Source organism: Agelaius phoeniceus, chromosome 7 (assembly GCF_051311805.1).
Source record: "Agelaius phoeniceus isolate bAgePho1 chromosome 7, bAgePho1.hap1, whole genome shotgun sequence".
NCBI lineage: Eukaryota > Metazoa > Chordata > Aves > Passeriformes > Icteridae > Agelaius > Agelaius phoeniceus.
The window spans coordinates 45,915,568-45,942,950 of record NC_135271.1 but is presented as its reverse complement, the minus strand read 5'-3'; the positions used below and the strand labels follow the sequence as shown (position 1 = coordinate 45,942,950).

General features: G+C 37.1%; 1 protein-coding gene across 6 annotated transcripts in view; it reads left to right on the top strand.

The window, feature by feature from the left end:
• Positions 1-27,383, top strand: part of LRP1B (LDL receptor related protein 1B) — a 638,345-nt gene that overhangs the window by 533,058 nt on the left and 77,904 nt on the right. For all 6 annotated transcript variants that reach the window (XM_077181744.1, XM_077181743.1, XM_077181742.1 and 3 more), the window contains 8 exons: positions 359-546; positions 2,015-2,198; positions 3,421-3,506; positions 6,993-7,115; positions 10,826-11,007; positions 13,261-13,460; positions 25,034-25,222; positions 25,983-26,131. In XM_077181744.1, the coding sequence (XP_077037859.1) occupies positions 359-546; positions 2,015-2,198; positions 3,421-3,506; positions 6,993-7,115; positions 10,826-11,007; positions 13,261-13,460; positions 25,034-25,222; positions 25,983-26,131 (1,301 nt within the window). The remainder of the gene's footprint in view (positions 1-358; positions 547-2,014; positions 2,199-3,420; positions 3,507-6,992; positions 7,116-10,825; positions 11,008-13,260; positions 13,461-25,033; positions 25,223-25,982; positions 26,132-27,383) is intronic.

The window sequence follows — 27,383 nt, the reverse complement described above, 5'->3', positions numbered from 1 at the left end:
GCCAGTTGTGTTCCTAAACACCTCAGCATCCTCAGGGGGAGGAACCCATGTTTTTTAACTTTTGGAAACTAGAACAGTGTTTTGTGCAGAGATTATGTAGAGGGTTCTCCATTATATGAAAAAGAAATATCTAGGAGGGAGTAATAAGTTGATGTCTTCACCGATTTTTCCAGGAGAGGAATAACCTTCAAAGACATTGAAAAGTGGGAAGTTATTATAAAGCTATCAATAAGGAATAAATATTCAGTTGTTACACAATTTTTTCCTTTTGCATGCACAAAGCAGCTGATCCATGAGAGAATTAATTCCAAATACTAAGAGATGACACCAAGTTGTGTGTTCTTTTTTTGTTTTCCAGAGCAGTCATGTAACAGCTCTTTTTTTATGTGCAAAAATGGCAAGTGCATTCCTCAAAGCGAGGTTTGTGATAACAAAGAAGATTGCAGTGATGGGTCTGATGAGAAAAGCTGCCACATTAATGAATGCCTCAGTAAGAAAGTCAGTGGCTGTTCCCAGGACTGCCAGGACCTTCCTGTTGGATACAAGGTGAATAATTGCAAAATGTGGTTTAATATAATGCGAGTTTTTAGCTCTCAAGTGCTTAACTACTGCATGATTATTATAAAGCCTCACGGTGTGGTATTTCTTTGTAGTGAAGTAGCTTACATGCCAAAATAAGAACATTCAAATTTTCATTTCCTGTAAGCAAACAATTGCCAATTGTATTTAAAAAAATGGTATAGTGCCTATTTTAAACCTATGGAAAGGTGCTTTAAATACAACAAATCATACAGGTGTATACAGAGCACTGAAAATCAATGAGTAAAAATTTTCCAATACATAGGAATGAAGAGCAGAAATAGTGGTTTTCTCCAGTTCTTTGTTTTGTTCTTGTTTTGTTTTTTTTTTTTTCCAAGACAGAGACTCTTATAGAAATATTTAAAGTAATATCACCTTAGTAGCAGAATAAAACTGTTCATTGTCTGCGTGTGAGGATGTTTTTTGAATCTGCTCTTTGGTCTTGACAAGTAGAGAGGAACAGCCTGCACTAGCCTGTAAATAGCAGCTAAAAATAGAAGAAAGACTTTTTCCAGGGTTTTAACTCTGAAGTAACCCTAACTGCACTCCCAAAGTTTCATCTTTTCTGCTGAACATTGGCCCACTGAGAACTAAATAAAATCTGTGCAGCTTGGCTTAGATGTGCAGGTATTCAGCCCTCTGGAACTGTGAGGGTTGAGCCAGAGACTCAGGAGCTGTTGGGTTCAACAAAAACCTTGTTGAAGTGGTGGAGAAAGCACATCCTGGATCTCTGCAAAGAGAAATAGAGAATATAGGAGGGAACATGACAGGAAGTCTTCTGTAGATAAAATTTATGCCCCTTTTTCAAAACGCCTCTGGCCAGTTGTATTTTGCACCTTTCCCATTGCATGTGATAACGTTGCCAGGATCATTACCAAACCCAAATAAACGTCAGAGAAACAGAGAATATTCTGAGTTAGAAGGGATCCACAAGAATTGCCCATGTCCAGCTCCTAATCAGCCTCAAGAGTTCTGATTAGCATTCCTGTGTTGGTTACACAGATTGCTAGGTGGTATCAATGATTCCAAGGAAAATAGTTGAAAACTGTCTATCTTTACCAAAAAACACATGTATAATTGAAACTTAAGAACTTCAAAGGGTCCATCCATCATTATTTTCAAGAAAAAAATCCTTTCTATATTTTTGAAAAGGTGTGGTTTACTTTTCCTTCAGTTAAAGTAGGAAGAGTAATTACTCATTCCACAGGGTTTTGTTTGGGTTTTTATGGAGGAAATAGTGTTTAGGAGCACATCAGCAATATTTGAAAAGAAAAGTAGGCATGCCTCCTGTAAACCATACAAGCAGCAATGTAATTAAGATGTTACTTGAAAAAATGGTATGCATAAAAATTTTATGATGCTAACATATTCAGAAGCAAGTACACACAGGTGATAAACAAAATTAAAAATGAATGTATTTGGTTTTCTTTCCCAGTGCAAATGCTGGCCTGGATTCCTCCTGAAGGATGATGGCAAAACGTGTGTAGATATTGATGAATGTTCATCTGGATTTCCCTGTAGCCAGCAATGCATCAATACCTATGGAACCTACAAATGCTTGTGTGCAGAAGGGTATGAAACACAGCCTGATAACCCAAATGGCTGCAAATCCCTTTCAGGTATTACTATTGAATGATTTTATAATCCACAGCTGTACCAAAATAATTTGTGGAAAAAAAAAAACTTAGCCCCAAGGTCTGTGGTACCTTTATATGCAAGATAAAAACAGAGTTACTTTGAATCTGCTACTTTTTCAATATAAAACAGGAATGTGACTGTGTCTGAATGCAATAATAAGTTATATCTTTAGTCTGTGTTTTCCTCAGCTCATTTGTAATAAATAGATACAGTGGTTTTTGAAAGTGTGAATAATTAACTTTATTAGAAAAAGTATTAGAAAAGTTAAAATACATCACTTAGTTCTGCTTCTGAGTCAGATGATTATAGCATGGTTATCATAAGATTTCATCACCTTTAGAATATTAGAATGTACATCAAACTTCCTCATCTGAAAAGGAGGAACAGGAAAAAAAAATAGAAAATGCAACTCTGTTATAACATACAAATGTGCTCACTACAGGAGCAGAGTAGGCTGGACAACACATTACATTCTAGAGTGCAAGAGCAGTAGATACAAAGCCTTTATACATTTTTATTTATCACTGGTGATCTTTTTTTTTTGTTTTGTTTTAGTCGAGGTGTCTCTCAATAGAACTAAAATAAAGACAGCCTTAAAAATATATTTTTAGAATTCTGTATGTCCGTGTCAGAGATGTTTCAGTGATGTCATGAATGAGTATCTGAAAGTAAATACTTTTTATAAACTAGAAAGCCGGGGTAACACAAAGTCAAATCTGGCTTCAGTTCAAACTTTAAAAAAGCAAGGTTTTTATGAGTAGGTGTTTCTTTCTCACTGTATCATTCAGACTAATGAAATCTCAAAAAGCAATAGTCAAAACCTGCTTGGTTTGCAACCATAATTAGTAGTCAGTGTTAAACTGAAAGGAAATGTTGAAATTAAAACATATGGAATTAAATATATTTCCCATTTCATCTCTGACATTAAATTAGGATAAAATGCAGTGTTGTTCCCATATTGCAAAGGCAAAAGAATTAAATTGCATTGAAAGATATACTAATTGATTGCTTTGTTCATTTTTATACTGCATCATTGATCTTTCTTGGAGCATTTGAATGTTTTAAATATTTCTTTCATCCATAACATTGATCAGAGCATGTAACATTTATTTTTCAAGCCATCTGTATTTCAGCATTGTATTCCTGATTTTCCATAAATTAACGTAAAAGCTAGTCTAATATATTCTTTCTCCCGGGGTTTAGATGAGGAACCTTTCTTAATTCTGGCTGATCATCATGAAATAAGAAAAATTAGCACTGATGGATCCAACTACACTTTGTTGAAACAGGTATAACCATAGTACCATGCTCTAAGTTTAACTCAATACTTTTATTTTTTTCTAAAGTTTGCAACTGACAGAAACATCGTCCTATAATTGGCGTTGTGTGCACCACAGAACAACTGCAGTGCCTTCAGAGTTATTACAATACTTTAATTGACTATTTTTTTCTGGATTTGTCATGATTAAAGCTCAGGCAGTTGTTTTGTCAGTCATTCTGATGTACTAAAAAATTATGTTATTTGTGATCCTCTTCCATCACAATATGTTTTGTGCAATTTGTCTATTTCAGTTAAAAAAAAACCAAACAAAAACCCCCACCTATTTGGCCATGCATTATTTGGACCATTTATTGTCATAATCTAAATCTATTTTCAGACAGGCAGTCCCGATATTTATTTGGTATTACAAAATGTGAACTCTTATCTTTGTGTAAATCTAATTTTTAAAGTAATTGCTCTAAAATATTGTAACAGAGAAAAGAAAAAGTGAAAAACTGCAAAAACAGAAAGTCACCCAGTAAATACAGAGCTGCCATTTTTAGCAGTCTGCTGTCCTTCTGTGCTTCACCTAAGTGTAGTTATTTACCACAGATTAGATTTCCAAAATATGTTTTAATAAAAATATTGATTTCCTTGAATGATAATGGGTCAATTGTAGTAAGACTAGGAAATTATTTACTCCCCATCAATATCATTAGGCTTTTTGTAACTTCTTGAGTCACTGTGCTGTGCACCTAAACGTCACAAGAGAGGTGCTCAAGTCTTCACAACAGTAATTATGAAATTACCACCTTGAATGAAACATTGCCTTTATTTAAGCTTAGACATTGTGAAAGTCTGTCTGTTTTCCTGAAATCCTTCTGATTCCCTCTCATTTGCATCTCACTGCCTCTCTCCTCTTTTCCTGGTGTACCTGTTCATAGAAACCTGTGAAAAGAGGGGAGCAACAGGAAATTTTCTTCATGGCTGGTGCCTGACAGATGGTCCTGAATTCAATGGACTCCTCTTCAATGCATTAGGGGGCAGCTCCAGCCACTGAACAAAATATGTGTTTTTCCCATGTTCCATTCATTCACTGGGCTGATAAACACCTCTGCTGTTGAACCCACTGGTCTTTGCTCCTGCAAAGATGTGAAAGCCAAAGAGGGACCTTTACCAGCAGGACAGGGGGGGTTGTGTCCCTCATGAGGACATCCTTGTGTCCTTGTAGTGCCATGATGGATTTGGCTCTTTCCTGCACACCTGGCAAACACCAGAGTGGCTCTGGCAGAGGAGCAAACCCACCCTTCCCTCTGTGTATTTGTTCTGTGATTACCATTCTAATAGTTGTTCATATAAACTCAGAATAAAGGAGCTGAAAGTACAAGCTCCTTCAGTCTACTCTGAATTATGTGCCAGCTTTTTCCTCTATTTTCTTTTTCTTTCTTCTTTTTTTTTTTTCAAATACACATAAACAGTACAACTGTTTGAATGTGTCTCATGTATCATCTTTGTTTCCATTTCCTTCACTCCTAGTCATCAAAATCCTCAGGGTTTCAATAGCCAGAGTAGATAATCTTCCTCCTCATTATTTGTGATTTTTATCTCCCTGTTTTTAAGTGGGGCACCAAGGGAATACAAATCACAGCCAAGGATATATTGTGTGCTGTGTGTAAAAGAAACAAACCCACAGGTTTAAGATGAGAGACTGAGGCAGCTGACTCCATTTGAAATCTTCCCCATTCCTTCTAAAAAGCAGATTACTTGTGAAATGGCAAAGAATTATGCTAGGAGGGCTTAAGTGAGATATGTATATGATAAAGAGGAAATTATGTCTGGACAGAGAACTCTGTTACAGACATGAAGAGTTCTTTGTCTGCAGTTGATGTTCTGATAAAAATTGAAATTAAACTGACCCAAATTATAACGCTTGAAACCAAAGATGTGCAGGCAGTCAATTCTCTGTATTAGTCTTGATTGTTTAGGAAACTTTTACAGTGTTGTGGAATATATAGAGATAAGACCATATTTTTTCAAATTGCTGACTTTGATTTATAGAATGTTATGAAATTGTATGAAGTATTATTTTGTATTTGTTGACCTGTTGTCTCCTTGGTTAAGTAAGAATTTGAGGTGGGAGTTTCTCTGTAGATGCAATTATACCAACAGGAGGAAAGGAGGCAGGAGAAGTGTTTTGCAGCCCAGTTATGACTGACAGAGCTGCAGCTGGTTTTGTGAAAAGTGTCTGCATGTGTATGATATTTTTGACAAATGAGAGTGGTCTTCCTACACTGAATTGTTTCAGGCTTTTTATAATGATGATTTGTGCAGTTTATCTGCTCTTTTCCTCTACATTTTGATCAAAAGGTAGATTTACAGTAATTGCACAGCAGTAGTTGGTGGATAAGCCATGTATCAGTTTCTGTACGATTAAATATTGTCCTTAGTTGTTTACTTTAGAGCTGGCTGGTCCAGCACACCCCTTCCCAGCAATGAATTACACTAAACAGGGAGGCTCCTGATCTACCTGAGAGCAGGATGCCATTGGGCTGATAAGGGAATTGATTAAGTGACCTTCAATTTATAGAGGGAATACAGACCACATCCGTTCCTTTCAGCGCTGCTGCTCCCTATTTCATTGATAACAACAAACTGGCATATTAACAATAATTGTGATTTCACTACCTATCAGAAAAGTCAGCAGTTTATGGGGCAGATAAGGAAATAAGAGCCATCATCTGAATCCAACCTTCTTCTTACTTATCAGCCATTTGGGATGAAAAGCCATTATTGTATGACTGCTCCTCCCAGCATGTTGGAGTACCTCAGATATAATCACCACTGTCTCAAAATGTGTTGGCTTTGTAATTGGAGCCATAGGAGATTCCCAGGTTCCTGCTGGATCTCCAACTTTCCTGCTTTTTGGATCTACCACTGTCTGTGTGTATCCACACACACACACATAAATAAATACATATATATAGAGTACCTATAATATAGTATCTAAGTCAAAACCTCCTCATTCAGGAATTAACATTAATGTCTTTTTGCACCATTACCATTTTGAATTCCTGATTAATTTATATTACTAGGGAATTTTTTTTATTATTTAAATGTCCTAAAGATCATACTATTTCTGATTCTCCCATTTCATTTGCCAAAGAAGGGCTAAAGGTAGTAATCAGCAGTTAAACTGAGCAAAAATTAGAAGTATTTACTGCCAAATTTCATTTAAATAAGAGCATAGAAAAACACAGGAGCCTCATTTAATTTCCTGTATCATCTGCATTTTTTTGAAGTGACACAGTTAATTTGTCACCATATTTATTTCTGTTACAGTCTTTGTCTTACTCTGTTTACAAGTAATGTATGGAAAAGAGAGGGAAGTGCTTCAGAAATATGCAGACAGTAAAATAAAGCATTAGGAATATTAACTGTGTTTTGCATTCTGAATGCTATCCAGCAGTTTGTGTTCAAACATTTGAATAAAAGCACTTTTTTTTTCTGTTTTTAGGGGCTGAACAATGTGATTGCAATAGACTTTGACTACAGAGAAGAGTTCATTTATTGGATTGATTCCAGCAGACCAAATGGCAGTCGCATAAACAGAATGTCTTTAAATGGAAGTGACATCAAGGTAATTGAGGATTAATAATGTCACTACTAGAATTATATTTTTTGAGTGCTTTGGGAAATGCTCCCTCATACATTTACCCAGATTGGGAGGCTTTGGTGTATGAATACAAACGCAGCACGAGCTAGTGAGTCCTAGTAAAATTTAATTGCATTTGTATCTTATTTGAAGTAAAGATAGGCACAAGGAGAACTGCATTTAGGAGCTAAATTCCTTATGACTTATCTGACAGCTTACTGAATTGGCAGTTCCATGTGGCTTCCAGGATGCCAAAGAAAAAAGAGAGCTATAATTAGGTGTAAGCTGTGTAAATACACTGGTGTATTATTTCTTCCTATGTGACATTTCCTGTGATCTTCAGTTTGTTTTTGTTTCACCTCCACTACACTGATAATTAAAATAACTCAATGTCTTTGCTGTGAAGGGTAAAAGTGCACTCCCATTTCTGCACAGCCTGTTCTGCCTCTGTAGTGGATTAAGTTCACAAATCCACTATAAAGCACATTTGTTGACTTGTGTGAACATTTTCCCAGAACTGGTGATAAGCAGTAAGGAGTGCTTTGTTTATTCTATTATGTCTGCCCTTCTGAAACAGGGACCTAAATGAGCAGCAACATATCCTGTGAATTTTGTTCCCTCTCTGCACACCGATAAACATGCAGAGAGAAAAGATTTGTGTTTTTCATTCTCAGTTTGGTGTGTGGACTGACACAACCTCAGAGCGCGTCAGCTTTGCTCCTTAAGTGAATTAGGGTTTGAAAATCACTGGCTCCAACCTCATTTGCATCCTTCACACCAAAATAATAGTTCTTAAAAAGAAAAAAAAGCAAGTGGATGAAAATCTTCTGGCAATCTGATTGCATTGGGGTGAAAGTAAAACCCAGCATGCACTCAGAAGTTGTACCTGTGTAGGGAAAAAAATAGAACACTGGCAAGTGTGGGGTTCAAAATCCATTAAATCCTTGAATCACACTTATTGTCCCTAAACAGTTTCCAAAGCATCCTCCTCAGCTTCATCCCTTATGGATGGTTCAGTGTTATATAAGGGCTGGGGATTGCTCAGACTCTTTATTTCTAATCCTCACTATTTCAACAACAAAGAATTATTCCCAGTTAAGAGTGTTCCAATAGCCAGGTAGGAGACTATCAAAATTGCTTTCTACTGATTCATTATTAATTTAATTTTTTAAAAAAAGTCATCAAGAAGTTGAACAACCACTAGAAGAAAATTAGGATGAGGACATGGAGGATATTTAATTTTTCCATCAATTTGCAGTTTGCACAAGTGTCATATTGATGAAAATTTTGCTCGTATAGGATGTCATATGCAAAGCAAGAATCATAAAAATAGGTCCATTTAATTTTCATACAAAGAAAAAGGTTTTTTGTGTGAAAAGCTTGGCCCAGATTTGGCCTCTGAAAGCTAAAAAAAAAAGGTGAAAAAAATTAGCAAGAATTATATACTTTCTAATATAAATATATACTGTCTAATAATTATATACTGTCTATAGCTGTCTAATAGTCTATCAGTAACCTTTTATGCAGTTCCAAATTTTTGTGGCTCTGACTTTCTTATTAGGTTGCTATAGGACATACTTAATAACTGACATTATTAAAAATTAGTTCAAATGAAAGTATTATAATTTTTATTTAGTTATTTAAATGCTAGTGTTATTATTTCTTATCTAGCCAACCTGTTTGCATCTTTTAATGGGGTTGTTTTGTCAAGAGAGGGAGTTTTTATGGTTTTTCCCCTGATGAATCTCTCATTTTATTATCTTCTCCCTTGTTATGTTATTTTTTGCTATAAATAGATCAGCTCTCAGTGTAAGTGATGCTATTTGATGTATTGCCTCGGATTCCCCTTGCAGGAGATGGCATTTCTTCAGCACACCAGCTCTGGGAAGCCTGATGGCATCTCATTTTTCTTCTGCCTCTGCCCATGGAGGAGATACTGAGAGAACTGAAATGACAGCCCTTTCACACGGCTGTGTTCAGTGTTTCAGGGACAGTTTAGATTCCAATGTTAGTGGGAAATGCAGTCAAGGGCTGGACCATGCACATGAGGTGCCACACTGGTGGTCTCAGTGGCTGGGACAGGCTGAGGGGACTCTCCTCAGGAAAAGTCATCAGAAAGAGAAACTCATTATTTTGGTTGGTGCTCTAGTGAAGTGTTTAGACAGCCAAACCACTACCTACATTTTCACAGTTATCCATTTCTGCATGAAATGTCCCTTGTGCCAATGCAGCAGTTGCTGCAATTACACATTTATAAACTGGTGAAGCTGGTAGTGTGGAGGTTTTAGAAATTAGAACCTCTTATTCCCATTAAAAAAGCAGTGTATCCTGGAATTTACCTTTTTAAAAAGATTTTATAAGATGATAAATTATGTAACAACCTGAGAAGGTGCTTTTACAAATTCATAACTATAAAATTGATTTAAAGCATCTCACCATATCCCTTTTTATCTTGAAGGCTTTTCCATGTCTTCAGATGGTAAATAAATTTAAAACTAGCACTTTCAGTTATACATAATACAGGTTTATACATGAAGCTTATACTCTGGTGCCCATGCTGTTGGTGTTGAAGATAACAGTAAATTAGAATGTGCACCACAGTAATAAACCCATTATTAGTGCTTAAGAAATCTCATACATTTTCAAGTATTGCTTTCTGAAATGTAGGGTTTTTTTCTGAAGTTCTAGTTGCACAGACCTTAATCAGGAATAGAATAGGTCAGGATAGATCTTCTCAGGAATAGAATTTTCAAGCCTAGAAGAAATTGGTCTCAAATGATTGTGAATATTCAAATATTACTGAATACTTGGCATGAAGTACTCCCAGACAAGCTGGACTGACTTATGCCATGATGAGGTTTGTAATCACATATCTGTAATAAATCTAGAAGAATTTGTTCAAGTCCCAGAATTATCCAAGTCATCAAAAACCCTGAGAATAACACAGCCCTGTCAGTAGTCTGTAGGATTTAGTAGGTGACTAAATTGCTTTTGTCTCTTAACAATGAAGTCCTTTTGAAATTTAACTAATTCTTGGGAAATTCCTCATTCTTCTGCCACATGAATGCTGGAAATAAGAGCACAGTATTTCCTTTCCAGCCAGTAGCTCTGAGTGCTCTCATGGTCTCTCTGTCACGATGACATATGGCACTACTGTGACATTAAAATGAAGAATATGCTGATGGAGACTGCTGAGAGAAATGGGGAGATGAGCAGCAGCAGATGTGCTCAAGGGCACACTGTGGGGAGAGCAGCCACATCTCCACTCTGTTCTGTGGAACAAAAATGGAATATGAAATGAAAGGGGGAAAAGAGAAAAGTTTGCGTTTGTTTGATTTATTTCTTTATTTTTTTTTTTTTACATTAAGAGAAAACTAGGTACTTCAGATGAAAAAAATGAAAGCTCAAAAGTTTTTAAAAGTTTGTGCATAATGTTGGTAATTTCCTCTTTACATTATCATAGTATGCTCCATTCTCCTTCACGAGGAGGAAAGTGTCACATTGTTGTAGCTACTTAAGTGTCATTACCTGAGAAGTGTCAGTGTTTAGCAGTGAATAATACCCAGTTTTTACATGCTTTATGTCACTGTACCAAATAGCCAGTCTCTCAATATCCTGGCATCTGTACCGCTCAAATTATTGTTCCTTTTCCCAGTTATTTAGATAAATAATTAATGTAATTTTTGCTCTTCCAGGTAGTTCACAATACAGCTGTTCCCAATGCCCTGGCTGTAGATTGGATTGGGAAGAATCTCTACTGGTCTGATACTGAAAAGAGAATTATTGAGGTGTCCAAGCTCAATGGCTTGTACCCAACTGTCCTTGTGAGCAAGAGAGTGAAGTTTCCCAGAGATCTGTCCTTAGATCCTCAAGCTGGGTATGAAACAGGCAATTTTCAGTACTTCCTACTTAATCCTCATTTGATATTATTTTTTTTTAATTCAAAAAATACATAGGAAATAATACTTAGTTTTTTGTTGGTTTGTGGTTTTTTTTAATCTAATATTCAGTGATAGGACAAAGTTGTTGTGTTGGTCTGGACTCTACCTAAACAAAGAAAATCAGTGTTTTTCCTTGCATAAAAATATAACCTATCTAGTCTACTATTTTTTTTCAAGATAAAAGCTATTTTCTACTATTTCTTAGGACTAAAATTTAATTTTCTTGTAACTGTACCCTTTCTTCCCTGTAATATTGGGGAGGGAGGATACAGACCTTTGTTTAATGTTTTCAAGAGATGCATACATGGGATCTTTCTGTGGTTGCCTGGGCATCCCTGAGTATGCAAAAATCAATCTACAAAGTTAGTACACAGAGTCCCAGTCTTTCAGGAAGACTTAGATGTATAAATAAATAGGCATAATAACTTACTCGAGGTTCTTTTTGGTGTGTATAGCCAGCTTTCCAAAGCAGTTTTTACATTTTTATTGCTAAACATAAGCCTGTTTTCATTTATTTTAATATAGAATTGTGCTGGAATAAAAATTCAAATTCAGACTTATAATTTGAAATGGTGTTACTTGAATCTTGGGTTTGGTTTTTTGGTGGGGTTTTTTTTCCCCTCAGAAATGAGAAATGCTTAGTGAATCATCCTGCTGCTGCCATGCAGTTTGTTTCCAAAGAAAACATTTTCTGTTGGAGAGAGTGGAGAAGGTTTCCTCTGTCTGCTGCTTGTGTGGAGCAGGCTGGGTGCCAGCACATTGCACCTGTGTGTTGTAGGATACCTGTAACTGTTCTTAGCATCACCATTTCCTCCTGCACACAAATTCTGTTCCAGGTGCTTATCAAGGATATGAGCTGCATCTGGATTTTGGAGAGCCTGTCCAAAGCCTGTAGAGCAGAATCAGCTTCCCAGCTGGAAAGATCTGTCCTGAGGTTCTGAGTAATGGCACACAACAGCAGCCACATGCATCCATGTGCTAAATAATGGGATTTTTCTCCCTTTATGGCAAACGTGCTCTGCATTGTGGTTAAATAGCATGTTGAGGGTAAAATTGCTGCTCAGCTTTCTGACAGTCTCTCTCAGTGCTTCACCCGTTTTTAAACCCTCTGTGCAAGAAACTGTTTTAATGTTTTACAGCTAGTACTTCCTGAAGCAATTCAATTTGCATTATGTGGCTGCATGATAGCAAAAAAAAAGTTTTGTAACTTGTGTAAAAAAAAAAGTAGATATAATATCATATTTCTGATAAATTTATTAATGATGCCATTTATGTAGGATGTGAGATTCACAAAGTCCAGTTTGGGTGGTGCTTAAAATTCTAAGGTATCAAGACTAAGCCATTTAAATGTACATTTTATTAGTCTATAATTAATTTAATAAAATCACACCTGGCAGAGGGTTTCCTATTCAAATCCTTTACATTCAGCACAACTATTTACAGACAGGTCCAGAAAACTCAAAGATTTATCTGGAAGGTGGAAATATTGTAGACTAATTACTGATTTATTCTTGAGATCAACTAAATAAATTAAGCATTGAGCCACAGAATGGTTTGATTAAGAAGAGACCTAAGGATCATCCAGTTTCAAACCCCCAAGACAGGCAGGGGTGCCATTCACTACCCCAGGTTGCTGAAAGCCCAATCCAACCTGGTCTTGGACACTTTCAGGGATGGGGCAGCCACAACCTCTCTGGTCAATTATTGCTGCTGATGCCTTGTGAAGGCTGACCCAGAACAGAGACTAGACAGAGCTAAAGAATAAAGTAAGGATTTATTAGAAGGTTTCAATAGATCCACCTTGGGCAGCACAAAAGCCCAGCCAGGGCTTCACCCAAGATGAACCAAAATGGTCACAAAATGGACGACTGGTCACGGGGTCTCTCATTTTTATAAATTCCAGTGCCTTTGCATATTGGAGTCAATTGTCCAATTACAGCTTTAGATTATGAAGCCCTATCCTTCTTGTTTTTCTCTCTTCAGCCCACGTTTATGCTCCTGGGGCTGAGATTTGTCCTTGGTCCCCAGCTAGAGAAGGAATTGTTTTGTCTCCCTGCTCTGTGCAGAGAGCTCACTATCCCCTCACATGAAGCCCAGACCCACACACTGCAGTAGCACAGAATCTGAAAAATGCAAAAGCAAAAACCTGAGGCATCACAGTTACTCAGCTGCTGTGTTTGGTCCCACAGGTACCTGTACTGGATTGATTGCTGTGAGTCCCCTCACATTGGCCGTGTTGGGATGGATGGATCCAGGCAAGCTGTGGTTATAGAAACACAGATTTCCAGACCTATGGCTCTCACCATAGACTATGTCAACCACAGACTGTACTGGGCTGATGAAAACCACATTGAGTTTTCTGACATGGATGGATCTCACAGACATAAAGGTTGGTCAACACTTCAGTTGTTTTGTTTTTTTTTCTTTTTGATGCTTTCAATGTTATGTATAGTTATGTAAAAATTGTCCTTTAAAAACCTTTTTAACAACCTTTTTTGAGGTTTTTTTTTCCTTTTATCAATATATTAAATCATCTTTTCATTTTTGTTCTGTTATTGATATTAATAACTTTTAAACGTGCAGTACTATATGTTTGTGGGAAAAAAGTCAAATAGAAAAAGAAGCTCTAGGAATACAAGCAGTAATCTGAGGCACTCTTTCAATTTTATACCCTGGCATATATAGACAGGTTCTTGATTAAGTTGCAAAGTGAGTGAAACTCGCTGTTAAAAGTAGAAGGGATCCTCTGTGCCATGTGTCAGAATAGGGGGCTAAAATCAGCCTTTTCTCCTGCCTCAAAAAGCCTGGAAAAGCTATTAGTCTGCTCAGCATGAGACCAGTATTTCAAATGTAATTTGGGGCTTTCCTGGTAGATGGGTGGAATAATAACTTTTGAAATACTTATGTAATAAACTAATCTTTATCTCTGTGTTTTGCTTCTCACCTGACAGATAATTAAACAGCTTGTGTCATTTATCTGTAAAGTATGCAAAAAAAGTAAAATTCTACACTATGATGAATTGTTCTCATATTCCAAGTTGTATAATTAAAGAGCTTTCATTTTAATTCAAATATATGAAATTATAAGTTTTTTTGGGAGTTTTATTTGAGATGAAATTGTTACCTGAGCTCCTTCCTCAAGCTTTACCCAAACCTCAGCACTGCTGTACTGCTGGTAAGACTTCATGGATCTGGGCTTTTTTAGGCTTTTATCTCATACTGGGTGCCTCCAGGTCTTCTCCAAACCACAACTGATGAAATAACTACTTTATTTTCAGATCAAAGGTTCACCAAGAAATAAAAAATGGAAACCAATAAGTTTTCTAGCCCCTGCATTCATGAATTGTAGGTTATAAATGCATCATGAATAATTCAATGGCAGTTGTCTGAGATGGTAGATTGGAGACTCTAGCAGTAGCTACAAGAGCTGCAAATATTTCTATTAATCTCAGCATAATGTCCATGGGTTTTTTTTTTTGGGATGAACACCAGTCAGTTCTAACCTGCTCACCTAAGCAGCTCTCACTCAGATATAGCCCTGAGCTGGAATCCTGCTGACATTCTGCTCTTCTGACAGAGGAAGCAAAGCTCCCTACTCCTCTTGATGTCATTCCCTGTGCTGCTATCCTGCTATTTTCATTCCCATAAAATTATCCCCTTACTCTCCTTTCTGTATCTTTCAAAGGAAAGAAGTAAATAATAGCCAATGTGTCTCTCTTAGCCCTAAACTGACCACAGTGGTCAAACCTTTCACAGTCTTCCCTTTCAGCCTGAGAGTTTCAGAATTTCTCTTTCCCCAAAAATGTCCTCATGTCACTAAATTCAGAAGATTGCTGCAAAATTCCATCCAGACCATCCTCAGTGTCCATTGCCTTGGTCTCCAGCCTGTGGGGCTCTCCTGAGCAATTGGATAAAATCAGTTTCAACTGCTTTATATCTGCAGAGTTAATGTCTTCTTCTGAGGCTTTCTATTCCTGGAGAAGAAGGAAATCTGTCACAATGCCACAGCAAATTTATCCAAATTTGGTACCAGTGGCATATCTGAGTCAAGCTCCAGAAGCAATAGTGACTTTGTGTAAAGCTGGAATCATGCTGCTTTTGAGGACATGTCTCTTTGAAGTCCAGATGGTGCATAAATATTCAAGCCATAAGAAATTGAGCTTAGGGAGAAAGATCCTGAGGTATTTAAATGATGTGAAAGCAAGATTTTTTTCCTTAGGCAATCATTGTGGAGGATGAGGTTGGAAGAGACCTCCTAGTCCAACCTCATGGATCACCTAGTCCAATCTTTTCTGGGAAAAGCATGGTCTAGATGACCCACAACCATGGGTCCAATCCACCCTTTCCTTGGGAAGATTATTCCAATGGCTCAGTGTTCTCATTTTGAAAAGTTTTCCTCTTGTCTCCAATCAAAATCTTCCCGAGAGTAACCTATTCCCATCACCCCTTGCCTTTTCCATGTAAAAAGGGAGTCTCCATTTCTTTGCAGCCTCTTTAAAGGCTGGAATGTGGTGATGAGGTTTCTCTTTTTAAGAGTGAACAAACCCAGTTCTCTCAGCCTTTGCTCTCATGGCAGCTTCCCAAGCCTTGGATCATCTTTGTGCCCCTTGTCTGGATCCTCTCCCACCTGCCCACACCTAATGCCTCTCGTCGCTTTCTGCTGTCAGGAGTTTCACTCAAAACGTCATTAACAAATTAAAATGAAGTTGTAGAAAAGTTTCTGTGGATTTAACAAGACAGTGATAGAATTCTTGGTGTCTGAAACAGATGAAACAGCCCTGTGGGTGCTCCAAGGAGAGCTTTGACAGTTTTGCAGAGTTCACCTTTAATTATCAATTTGCCTTTAATCAAAGTCTTTTCCTTTTCTCCCTGCTTTCTCCTGGAACAACCAACCAAAAACAAAATTAATTTCTTTGTGATTAAGCACAAAACTACAAATATTTTGGATGATGAAATTAAACCATTGTAAAATAATTATTTTAATAGGGGAAACTCAGGGAAGTTCAGTGTTTTGAGCTGTGATTCCCCCTTGGCCTTCTGATATCTGTAATCCACACTGATAAGCACTTAAATGAGAAAGATTAAGTTTTATCTCTTGTGATAACTGTGTTCCTTGAAGGCATGTTTTTCACAAGGATTTCATGGGCTGTTTTCCTTTGTCATTTTGGACATTTTCTCTTGTCAAAGTTAACTAAGGGGGTGATGGTTGAGTTTGCTCTTATCCTTTGTGTTTTTGAATGGACAAGGATAAAGGCATGGATATGGCAATCACAAAATACGTTTTCATGGAGGAGAGGAAAAAGTGTGAACAGGAATGCTGTGAGTGATGCAATCTGAAGTGCTAATAATGGCAAACTAAGCATTTTCTCACCTGATTCTGTGACCTCTGAGGATAAGGCTGGTTTGCTCTGAGGTTTTTTCCTGAGACTATGATTTTTGGATCTTAAAATGTCTGTTACAAAATCTATCAGAAAATGCCACAGAGATTTCAAAAGACACAGCAAATAGAAGTAACTTGCCAGAATGTGGCTTTCATATCATTAAGGGATGGTATGAGACAGTGTGCAGTGTTCTGTGCTCCATATCAGATAATTTAGGATAAACACAACAATCTTAGGCTAATTATTGACACGCTGTCTGCTAAACCAAGGAGTGTTTATTACATGAAATGGGAGTTTACGTGTATTTAGATATTGGTGTTAACATTTCTTCAAGTATGGGGTTTTTAAAATTTGTTTATTTCTTCTGAACCTTAAAGCTTTTTGAGGAGAACATCTGCTGCTTTTCTCTTGTAAAATTCCTCTGCATTTCAACAGAGAAATTGTCTTTTATAATTGCCAAGAGACTCGTAGTACGAATTTTGAAAACATGCTAACTAGGCCAGAAATCTTAGACTGCTTGGGAGCTCTTCTTGGCGCTGGGGCAGTGATGACCTTGCTGAGCTGTTTGAAGTTTAATGCTTGGTTATATAAACTGTCTTTAGAGCTTAGCCAATTCAGCACTGCAGCATGCACAAATGTTATACACTGTAAATGATTAAGCAAGTATTGAAGCACTAATCTGGCTAAGCACTAAGCTGGTTTACTTATGTGAGCTTTAAAAAAAAAATAAATAAAAAATTTAAGAATTTGTCAGACTTAGCTTCTTTCTCTTCCCACAACCCAGAGGAGATGCAGGCTTCACAGTTCCCTGGGTATCTGGCTGCTCCTTGCAGGTTTTCCCAACCTTCAAGGCTCCTAAATCCCAGAGCTGCCTGCATTCCCCCATTTCACTTTGAAGATGAGCATTTCAGTAAAATGAAACTATAAAAGGGAAATCTGACAGTCCAGTTTAGGAAGTACAGAAACTTCTCCGAAATTAGGCCTTAAACTGTGTCAAGTTGTTGGTTTATACTGTAAGAACAAAAAGTTGTGCACTACAATCCTTCATCTGACAGGGGTATGGAAATTAGGCAATGGAAAAGTGATGCACTTTAAATAAATTATTATTGTTAAATTTCTTCTTTAGGTGTAATATAGTTAACAGAGAATAACTTTCCTGGAGGACCTCAATTTGAAAAAAAACACCCTGTTCTTGAGACAGCTTCTGCCTGAATGTTTGCAATTCTCAGAATTGGACAGTATATATGCAAGTTTTGAAGTAACAAGTACAGAGGGTTTGGACATTACAACCACTTTAATTTTTAGGGCCTGTAATTTCAAATGTTGCTCATTGTAAGGAGTTTGCAGGTAGAAAATTAGTATTTGTGTCTAATTCTGGACTCTGCCTCCAGAGTTTTAAAAGAGAATATGCCCAATTGTTTATAAAATTGTCCTGATGTAGAAGTGATCTAAAAAGATTACAGAAACCAATTCCTTCCAGATTTATAGTGGAGGTTTTCATAGCTCAAAAATTAGAGAAGTTTGAAAGAGGTTTTGTTTCCCAGAGCAGATGAGAAGTAGTTTTGACATGGCAACAGTTTTTTCCCCAACTTTTGAGGAGTCTATAGAATTATTCATTGTATCCACATCTGATAGCACAAACTGATAATTGCGTTCTCTCCATTATTGACTTCTGGATTCACTTTTCATAATTGTTCCTATAAAATTCTCCAATCCATATGTCTTCCCAAATCTGATTATTTTATTGGGCTCCTTCTCTTTTAAAGGATAGTGTTCAGGAGAAATTGTTCAGATTCACCTATATTAAAGGCAATTCACTCAGTTACTTTACTCAAATGTTCCCCAGTCTCCAGTTTATGAAGACCAGTTTATGAAGGTGATGCCTTGTGAAAGCTGACCTAGAACAGAGACTAGATGGACCTAAAGAATAAAGTAGGGATTTATTAAAAGGATCTCCTCAATGGCTCCACCTTGGGCAACACAAGAGCCCAGCCAGGGCTAAACCCAAGATGAACCAAAATGGTCACAAAATGGATGACCAGTCACAGGAACTCTCACTCTGATCAGTTCTGCTCCATTTGCATATTGGAGTTAATTGTCCAATTGCAGCTTTAGCCCATGCAATCCCATCCTTCTTGTTTTTCTCTCTTCAGTCCATGTTGTTTATGCTCTTGGGGCTGAGATTTGGATCATTTGTCCTTGGTCCCCAGGTAGAGAAGGAATTGCTTTGTCTCCCTACTCTGTGAAGAGAGCTCACCATCCCCTAATATGACGCTCAGAAGTTCACACTAAAGCAGCACAGAATCTGAAAAATACAAAAGCTAAAACCTGAAGCATCAAAGGTTGCCAGCAGGTTGGTTTCTGTATATTGCCCTGGTCTTGGGAAATATACTCAAATTAGATTATAAACTTCTGAAAATAGTACACTATACTTGAAATTTCTCCACGAGCTGGACAAACTTCTCCTTGAGCTATCCCAAATTTTAAGGGATGGGTATTACTTTCCATGCAGCTGCTCCTGTCAGGGGGCATCGGGACAGAGAACATAAACTAGAGATTTTCTGTTTTCTCTCTGTTCCAATCAACACCATTGAAAACAGGAGGATTTTGATCAAGGCAGTGGCAGTGTTGGACAGCTCCCATGGTTCCAGTAGAAGACAAATGAGATAAACCAAAGTGAACCAGTGGTTTATGTCCTCACAGTTGGATGGTGGCAGGAGAGGGAAAGATAAAAGAAGGAATAGCTTGGGGGTCACTGGGAATGGATATCAAAACCAAGACAGGAGTCTAAGGTGAGGGGCTGGCAGGCAGGTAAAAGGTCTCTGTAAATCTGAAAAATAATTTAAAAACCCTTAAAACTCACCAACACACACAGTTATTCTACTCAAATAGTGACTTGTATATATTTGAGAGTAATTTATTACTGCTGTGTACTGCTGTGGAGTTACTGGCATATAAACAGCTGCTCACAGTGAATTAAAAAAGGTAATAAAACATTTTAAAGTGGGACAATGAAATATTGCATTCCTATTTTTTATCAATTGGTTTATAGGCAGATTTTGAAAAATTTATGCATCTCTTCTCATGGTGTTGTTATATCTAATAGTGAAATTTAATATCTCAAACACATGAGTGCCTAAAGATGTTTAGATTTAAGGCTTAATTTCCTGCTTCTTTAGTGATAGCAGTTTGGGGATGCATAACAAGTTTTGTGTGACTTTGTTGAAATATTCTCAGTTTTCATTGTTTCAGTTATATTTTTATACTGGCAAAATATCCCACCACTGAATGCTAGGACTTTTGGCTTTCATACTTAACCCAATATGGATGTGTCTGGTATATATGATGTATATATTAATTTTGCAGAAAGAAATATTTATGCATGAACATGTTATTAAAGACATGAGTAATAACATCCTAAAACTATATGTATAGACTTAATCTATATAGTCCATGAATATTTTTTTGCTGTTCATTGAGTTTGACAGGTTTAGGTTTCTAAACCACATGTCCATTTCATAAAAGTAATAATGATTGTAAAATGTCTCATCTTTAAAATAGAATATTTTAATGTAATATACTTAAATTTAATTATGTCTGTCAAAACCACATACTTTGTCACAAGCTTAATAGACATAATCTTATTGTCATTATTCATTATTAATTTTATGGACTAAGCACTTCAATTCTTTATCAAAGGGAACAAGCATCAGGAGTAAGTAGTATAGGAAATAAAAAAGTATTGACTGTGTCTCAGAGAGGCTCCAAGTTGAATGTAAAATTAGACAGAAACAGCTACAAGGGAGTTCACTTGGCACGGGGATGGTGGGGGCCAGGAATTGCTGCAGAAGAGATCAGCAATCTCCAAGTTTATTTGGTTTTGTAGGTTTAATTGCTACTTTCTTATTAAGTGTTGTTCTTCCTTGATGCAATTTGTCTTTGGAGGGTTTGTAACCCTTCCTAGGAGATTGCCACTGGTTCCATTTAGATGGAGATGTCAGTAGGCTTTTTGTTTCTGTTTTATTGCAGTTCAGAAAATCAAGTTTCAGGAAGTGGAATTCAAAATAGTGTAGAATGTTTTTTCAGGTTGGGTCACCCATGTAAGTTTTCTGTATTTGGGTGCCAAAATTCTTAAACAGAAATTGCTCTAATGCCTCAGGGAGCTAGAAACTCATTTAAATTGTTGCTTAACAATAATTGATTACTTCTAGCAATGGGTTCCCAGCACTGGCACTCTAGTTGGGTGAATTTTTGGGAGGAACCTAACAGGGATCTTTCACCCCTTCTGTTTTTGTAGATTTTGCACAAGGGCAGGGCAAGGTTGCAGTCCCTTGGTTTTGGAAAGGGAAGGGATACATCCCTTTCTGTCTTGGAAATGATCAACCATCTTCTGGACTTGATAGGGCACTGATAAATTGGATATTTTGATATATATCTATTTTTTGATAACTTTGATAATTTTGTTTTTCTCTTAGAAGGGGTCAACATTTGTCCTTCAAAAGACACTTTTTCTTGGTACATTGATTTTACCATCCACCAATGAGACCTTTTTTATTATTATTCATGTCATTGTGTTTGCTTTTCTATTTGGAAAAACTTGTGTTTCAATAAGAGCCAAGGGATCTGGGCTTCACTTCTGTATGGCTTCAGGTTTTGTAGCTCAGGAATCCTAGATGGAATGATTTTCATTCCTGAAATCAATTGAACATTTTTTTTATGCTTAAGTAAACGTGCTCAGAAAATATAAGGGAAGCAGAGTTCACTTTTCAGAGAAAAGTAAACATTTGTATCACAAATATGACTTACAGCCTATGAATTTATATTCTTGGATCAAAATTGATACAAAATGCAGGGGAGAGAGAGACAGATATACTTTGAGTCTGTCATGGTTCTCATAACCATGTCATGGTATCTACATAACCATGTTCCCTCCTGTAGCTCTCCTCTTAAATTCATGCAGCACTTTATCTTCCTTTATTATGTTATATATTGTCATTTTTGTCTTCAAGTATCTAATAATTTTTATTTCCCACCACTTCTGATCTGTTACAAGCCTCCCCGTTTTTCCCTTTTATTCCCTGCCTGTGTTTTTTCCTCCTGTTTTCTGCAGTTTCTGAAAGGCCTGTGCATTCCTTCTCCTTTTTGCCTCTTCTTTCTTGCCCCTTTTCTCATCTACTTGTTTGGGATTAGCATTCAGTGTCAGAAAATCCATGGTTTATGCATTAAATGAAACAACACTAGAGAATCAGAGTTAGCAGCAGGTGTGTTAGAAGAGGAGGAAGTGCAAGGAACTTGCCCAGCTCTGAGAGGAGGAGGTTGTGGAGGAGAAAGGAATCCCAAAAGTAAATGTTTTAGCTTTAACAGAATATATTCCTTTCTTACTAATGGTTTTGAGATGGGATAAAATGTTTTCAAATAGCTGCAGAGGAAACAGAGGTGCTTTGTTATGACTAACGTGCCTTTACTTTAAATTCATACAAAATAATCTGGTTTTGCAGTGCTTTACAAAGAAAGAGGAACAATGAGTCATCCTCTCCTGTTTAAAACTGATTCACACCACAGAGCTTGCTGTAGGGTTTATAATTAGTATTAATTAGGGTTAATAATTAGTATTAGACATACAGTATTAGTACTGTATGTCATTTATGATGAGATCAATCAGCTAAAGCTTTTTTGGAGTTACAGGAAAGAGTGGAAAAGGAAGTGGGTGTTTCTACTACTCCATACATTTTTAAAAAAATCAATATTCACTGCCTGAAATTTTGGAAAGTGTGAAACACTGATGTCCTCAAAAGCAAAGAATAAAGAGCATGAGAGACTATTTTACTGCTCCATCAGATAATCAGATGGAAAAATGACCTCAGTTTTCTGTTCACTTTTGTTTGGTCATTCACAGTTGATGGGAACTGTAAATTCTAGAACCTCTTACACGTCAACAGTTCTGATGTTTCCTTGCTATAACTTACTAAAAGGCAAAGAAGAATTGTATTCAGCTGTGATAGAATTATTCCTTAAACAATCAAGTCAGAACTGGTTGCCATTCAATACCTGTTTTAAGAAAACTCTCTCAGGCTTTACAGGCTTATCTTCTACATTGGGTTTTATTGGTCAGCTTAGAAGAAATTTTATAAGTTTTTCTGTTATGTAATTATTATTAACTATTCTTTTATAAGAATTTTATATTTTTATGGTCAGTGTAGGATTTTTGTCAGAAATATTTGTCCAGTGATTCTGTAGTTATATTCTATTTTACTTCAAAGGGATTTTCATTTGCATATATGTGTACTATTCATTGCTTTCTTAATTGATTTTTTAATAACTTTGTTTCACAACAGAATACATTTAGCTTTAACAGCTTTAAATGGTGCAACTTTGTGTTGATTGTGACCTAATGAAAAGTTAATGCAGAAGCCCATTAAAATTACAGAGTTGCTCAGAAATAAAAATAGTGACAGGACAAACTGCAGCCTGAATCTGTGAGTTGTAAGACACTGACAGTTTTAACTCCATAGCTATAAATGGTAATAATAGGAAACCCAGTTTTTAGAAACAAATATATTTTGCCATTCTTCTTTTAAAGAACATAAAAAGAAGAGAGTCTAATAGTTGTTGCATTGTTATTGATGAGGTGGGTTTATTTTTAAGAAGTTTAAAAGAATTAAGCTTTTCAACCTGGTACTTGCAGAATTTATTTTTCTTTAAATAAATGAAAATTGTAATTGAGTCAATGAACAATGTTCTTCTGTGCAGTGTTCTAACTGTATCATTTAATATTTTGTGCCATACACTTAACTTGGCTTCTCTCTTAATGCAGTGTGATGGGACAATTCAGGCAGTGTAAGGCAATCTCCTGAATCTTCTTCAGGTCATGAATATAAAGTTTCATCTGGATTTTAATGTATGTCCAATCCAATAAAGGCAGGATAAATTGTCTGGCTACCCACAAACATACACAAAACCAGAGAATAAGCTTTTTTTCATATATCTATGCTTAGGCTATGGGGTTTGCTTCCTGGATAGCCAAAATAAGGATGACTATTGGGTGTATTTTTCATTGGTGGGTAATAATAAAGATGTTGAAATCAAAATAATTTTTTAAATTTAAATCTCTTCATGTATGTTAATGCCTTTATATGCTGTTTTATTCTGATTTTAAACTTAACTTTGATCAGAAAAAGAGAAAATAAAAAAGGGGTTTTTTTTGTCTTTAGAGAGACTGAAGTGAGACCTTTGACATCTTTAATTTGGTGCCAAAAGTAGAAGCAAGGGTCATAATTTATATAAACCAATACTGTCTCAGAACTGCAGCAAAAATAAAATAATTAGTTTTATGGAAAGCTTCAGGGCCTCATTCAGGGCAGCTGCTTCTGATGTCCCATCCTTCTCCTCCTGTCAGCCTGGTTTGTGTTCCTCATTGGAAACATTACACAGTGGGACTCTAAAAATCACAGAAATTATAAGAGCTTTTCTTGTACTGTACCGTGTATGGAACTGTAGCAAAGACCTCTGTAATGAGGATTAGGGTCAAAATTGCCAAGATTTCTTTAGACTTTGACTGATTTCTCGGAAATGATCTGAAGCTCTTTCAAAAATATCATATTCTTATTTCAGTGTGATAGATGTGCTTCATGGAGACATATAAAAAGGGAAAATAATTTCAGGCCTAAGCAGCAAGGTCTCCTTGACCAGGAGCAGCATGCCCTGCACTGGAGTTCAGAACAGGGAGGATTGCTGGGTAGAAAATTGAATTTTCTACGTTGTTGTTCCATATACTCAGTACCAGTCATCAGATCTCAGTGAGCTGTAAAATGTTCCAACAGGAATTTGAGATTTGCCTACTCTATGTCAACACTTTTAAGGTAAAAAGATGTAGAAAATAAGGTAAAGGTGTTAAAAGATGTGCTAGTTAAATGTGACAGTCAGCTGCTCTGCCTTTTCACCTCTACCAGTAATTAGATGATTCAGCAACAAAAGATTATAATTTACAAATTAATTATGGTGGTCAGATATTCTCCTGTAACATTTATGATTACTCCTATTGATGTTAAAAGGAGGAAGAAAAAAAAAAAGGTGGCATTCAGCTACTGTTTACCAAGAACAAATACTTCAGGTTAAGGACTGTACTGCAGGATAAAGAATGCTCCAAAGCTTTTTCTCCCTTTTGTCCCTCCATCCTTTTCCAAATGATGCTGGCTCATAAATCTGTGGTACTGTAGCTATGGACTTTTTTTTTTATATTGTGTGGTTGGTGATGCTAGAAATGATCAATAATCTCTCTTACTGCAAAGTTTTTTTAATGTCAGTTTTTGGTTATTTTTCCTGTCTCTCTTGTCAGTATATTTTGATGAAATAAAATGCTATTAATTCTATGAAAGGGTATTAACACAAAGCATCAGGAAATGTTTATGTTATGTTCTGATTGTTTTCTAATAATTTTTATTCCAGTAAAAGAGTCAATTTATGCTGCTTATGCAGAGTAGGGAAAGTTACAGTGGGGAATATTTTAATACTGTGCAGTGGGGAATATTTTAGCTGGCAGTTTCCCAAGGGTGAGCATTAATCTGAGGATCTCTCCTTCCAGTCCCTAACCAAGACATCTCAGGGGTGATTGCACTGACATTGTTTGAGGACTACATCTACTGGACAGACGGGAAAACCAAATCCCTCAGCCGTGCCCACAAAACCTCTGGCTCAGACAGGCTCTCCCTGATTAACTCGTGGCACACCATCACAGACATCCAGGTGTATCATTCCTACAGGCAGCCTGATGGTAATTATCCTGTCTCTGCTTCCCAAGCAGCACATGGATGTATTTAGCTGAGTAGCCATGTCCTGAGGTACTGCATGCTCATTTATCTGCAATGATTGTTTCTGTTCTGCTTCAGATTGTGGAAGTTTTCAAATTACAGTTTTTAAACATAAATCTGGATTAATCTTTTAAGCACATCCAGTATTAAATACATCTAACAAAACTTGTTCAGTAGAGAGATAATTTATGTGCTTAAAAATTAACCAAAATACTGACTGAAAGTAAAGAACTGTTAAGTTGCATTACAGTACAAGTTACCATTTTTAAAAGGGGAACAGTGTGTTATGGAAACTTTTAACCTGGTCCTTTGAAAAGTGTTACTATTGCAGAAAAATACTGCTAGACTGAGGGAATGTCAGAGAATGTGAGTGGTATGATTGTGTCTTATCTGCTGATATCACTGTATTTGAATTGTAACTGAATGCTATTTGGCAATTGACCTAGATAAGCTAATTTTTCTCTCATTATATTTATAAAAAGAGCTTTTTTATTCCTCTCATTCCTTCAATACTGAACTTACAGCCATGGTAATAATTCATTTTTGCATACAACAGAGAACAGCTTAAAGGCAGCAGGAAGAGTTTGCCTCTGTGGGTTTTTGATTTAGGACATTGCATTGTAAAGACAGTACACGGCACACCATTTTCTTCATCCATAAAGCAGATACCCCGAAGTGTGCTGAGACAAAAGTCTCTGAGCTACCTCCCTGTTCTGTCCACAGTGTCCAGACACGTGTGCACGCTGAACAATGGTGGCTGCAGCCACCTGTGCCTGCTGGCCCCTGACAAGCTGCACTCCTGTGCCTGCCCCACCAACTTCTACCTGGCCGCGGACAACAGGACGTGCCTGTCCAACTGCACTGCCAGCCAGGTATGGGCTGCAGGGATTGGGCTGCTCTGCTCCTGCTGTGCAACAGCGAATGGGGAGCTTCAAAAGGAGCTCAGCACTCAGGGGGGGCACTTGGAGCGTTACGAGATTGAAAGCGTGCAGTGATCTCCCTGCTCGCCTTAGCCGGGAGGAGCTGGCTGATGGAAGAGGAATGGGAGGGATGGATCCAGCCTGGAAAATAAAAACTTTATTAACAAAAATAACAAAGGGGGTTCAGGGTACAGAACTGGGTCCAAAGACCCTTTGGGCAGGGCAAATGCAGCCCTGGAGGGGTTCCCTAGGGGTACAAGGTCCAGTCAGGAGGGTGAGCTCAGAACATGACCTTATGAAAAAACAGCTCAGAACATGACCTTATGAACATGACCTAAGAAAAAAGTCCTGAACCAACAGAGGAGGAGAACTGGAAACTTGACCAAATATAGGATGGTTCTATTAGCATACCACTAACTCCTATGAACCCACTCTTCCCACCTGGTCAGGCGTCCCCTCCCTTCAGTGCCCTGCCTGCCATGGTTTGTGGCCAAAGCCCTCTGCAAATGCATCTGAAGCAGGAATCCCAGCTGGACCAGATTCCACAGAGCATTTCGTCTCCAAGGATGTTAGTGGGAAACACTTGCAAATGGTTTTTTCTCCAGAGAATACAGGACTTGCTCACTTTCGAATGTTGGTGTTCCTGCCAGTCATCAGAACAAATAGAGCTGCTAAACCCGTAAAAATAGCCTTGAAAAAACATTTGTCTGAAATATCAAAATACAAAGTGTGTGTAACAGTGATTTGGGATGCATGAATGAATTTTGCATTAAAAAAAGAAAACAACCTCAATCCAATTAGAAAGATTGGAAAATGATAGACTTGTGTTAAAAACAATCCAATAGGTAAAACAGAAAAAATTAATCAATGAAAACACTAAATACATTTACTTAAAAGAAAGACTCCTGAACACCAAAACTCCATCCACTTAAGACCCATATGACCCTGATCCCTGATTTTGCAGGGTTCTGTCTCTGCAGTTTAGAAGGGAATGCAAGTATCTTCATAACAACATCTCAGAGTGAGTGCCTATTTCCTGGAAATAACTTTCTGATGCCATTTTGACAGCCTGAATTCCCTTGTGGTGAGCAGAACAAGTAGAGAACACAAAGAATGATAATTGTCTGAGTTTCTATTTGTCTCCTGCCTTTGGCATCCTCCTGCTGACCCCTCTGAGCTGCAGATCTATGTGGGGCAGTAACAG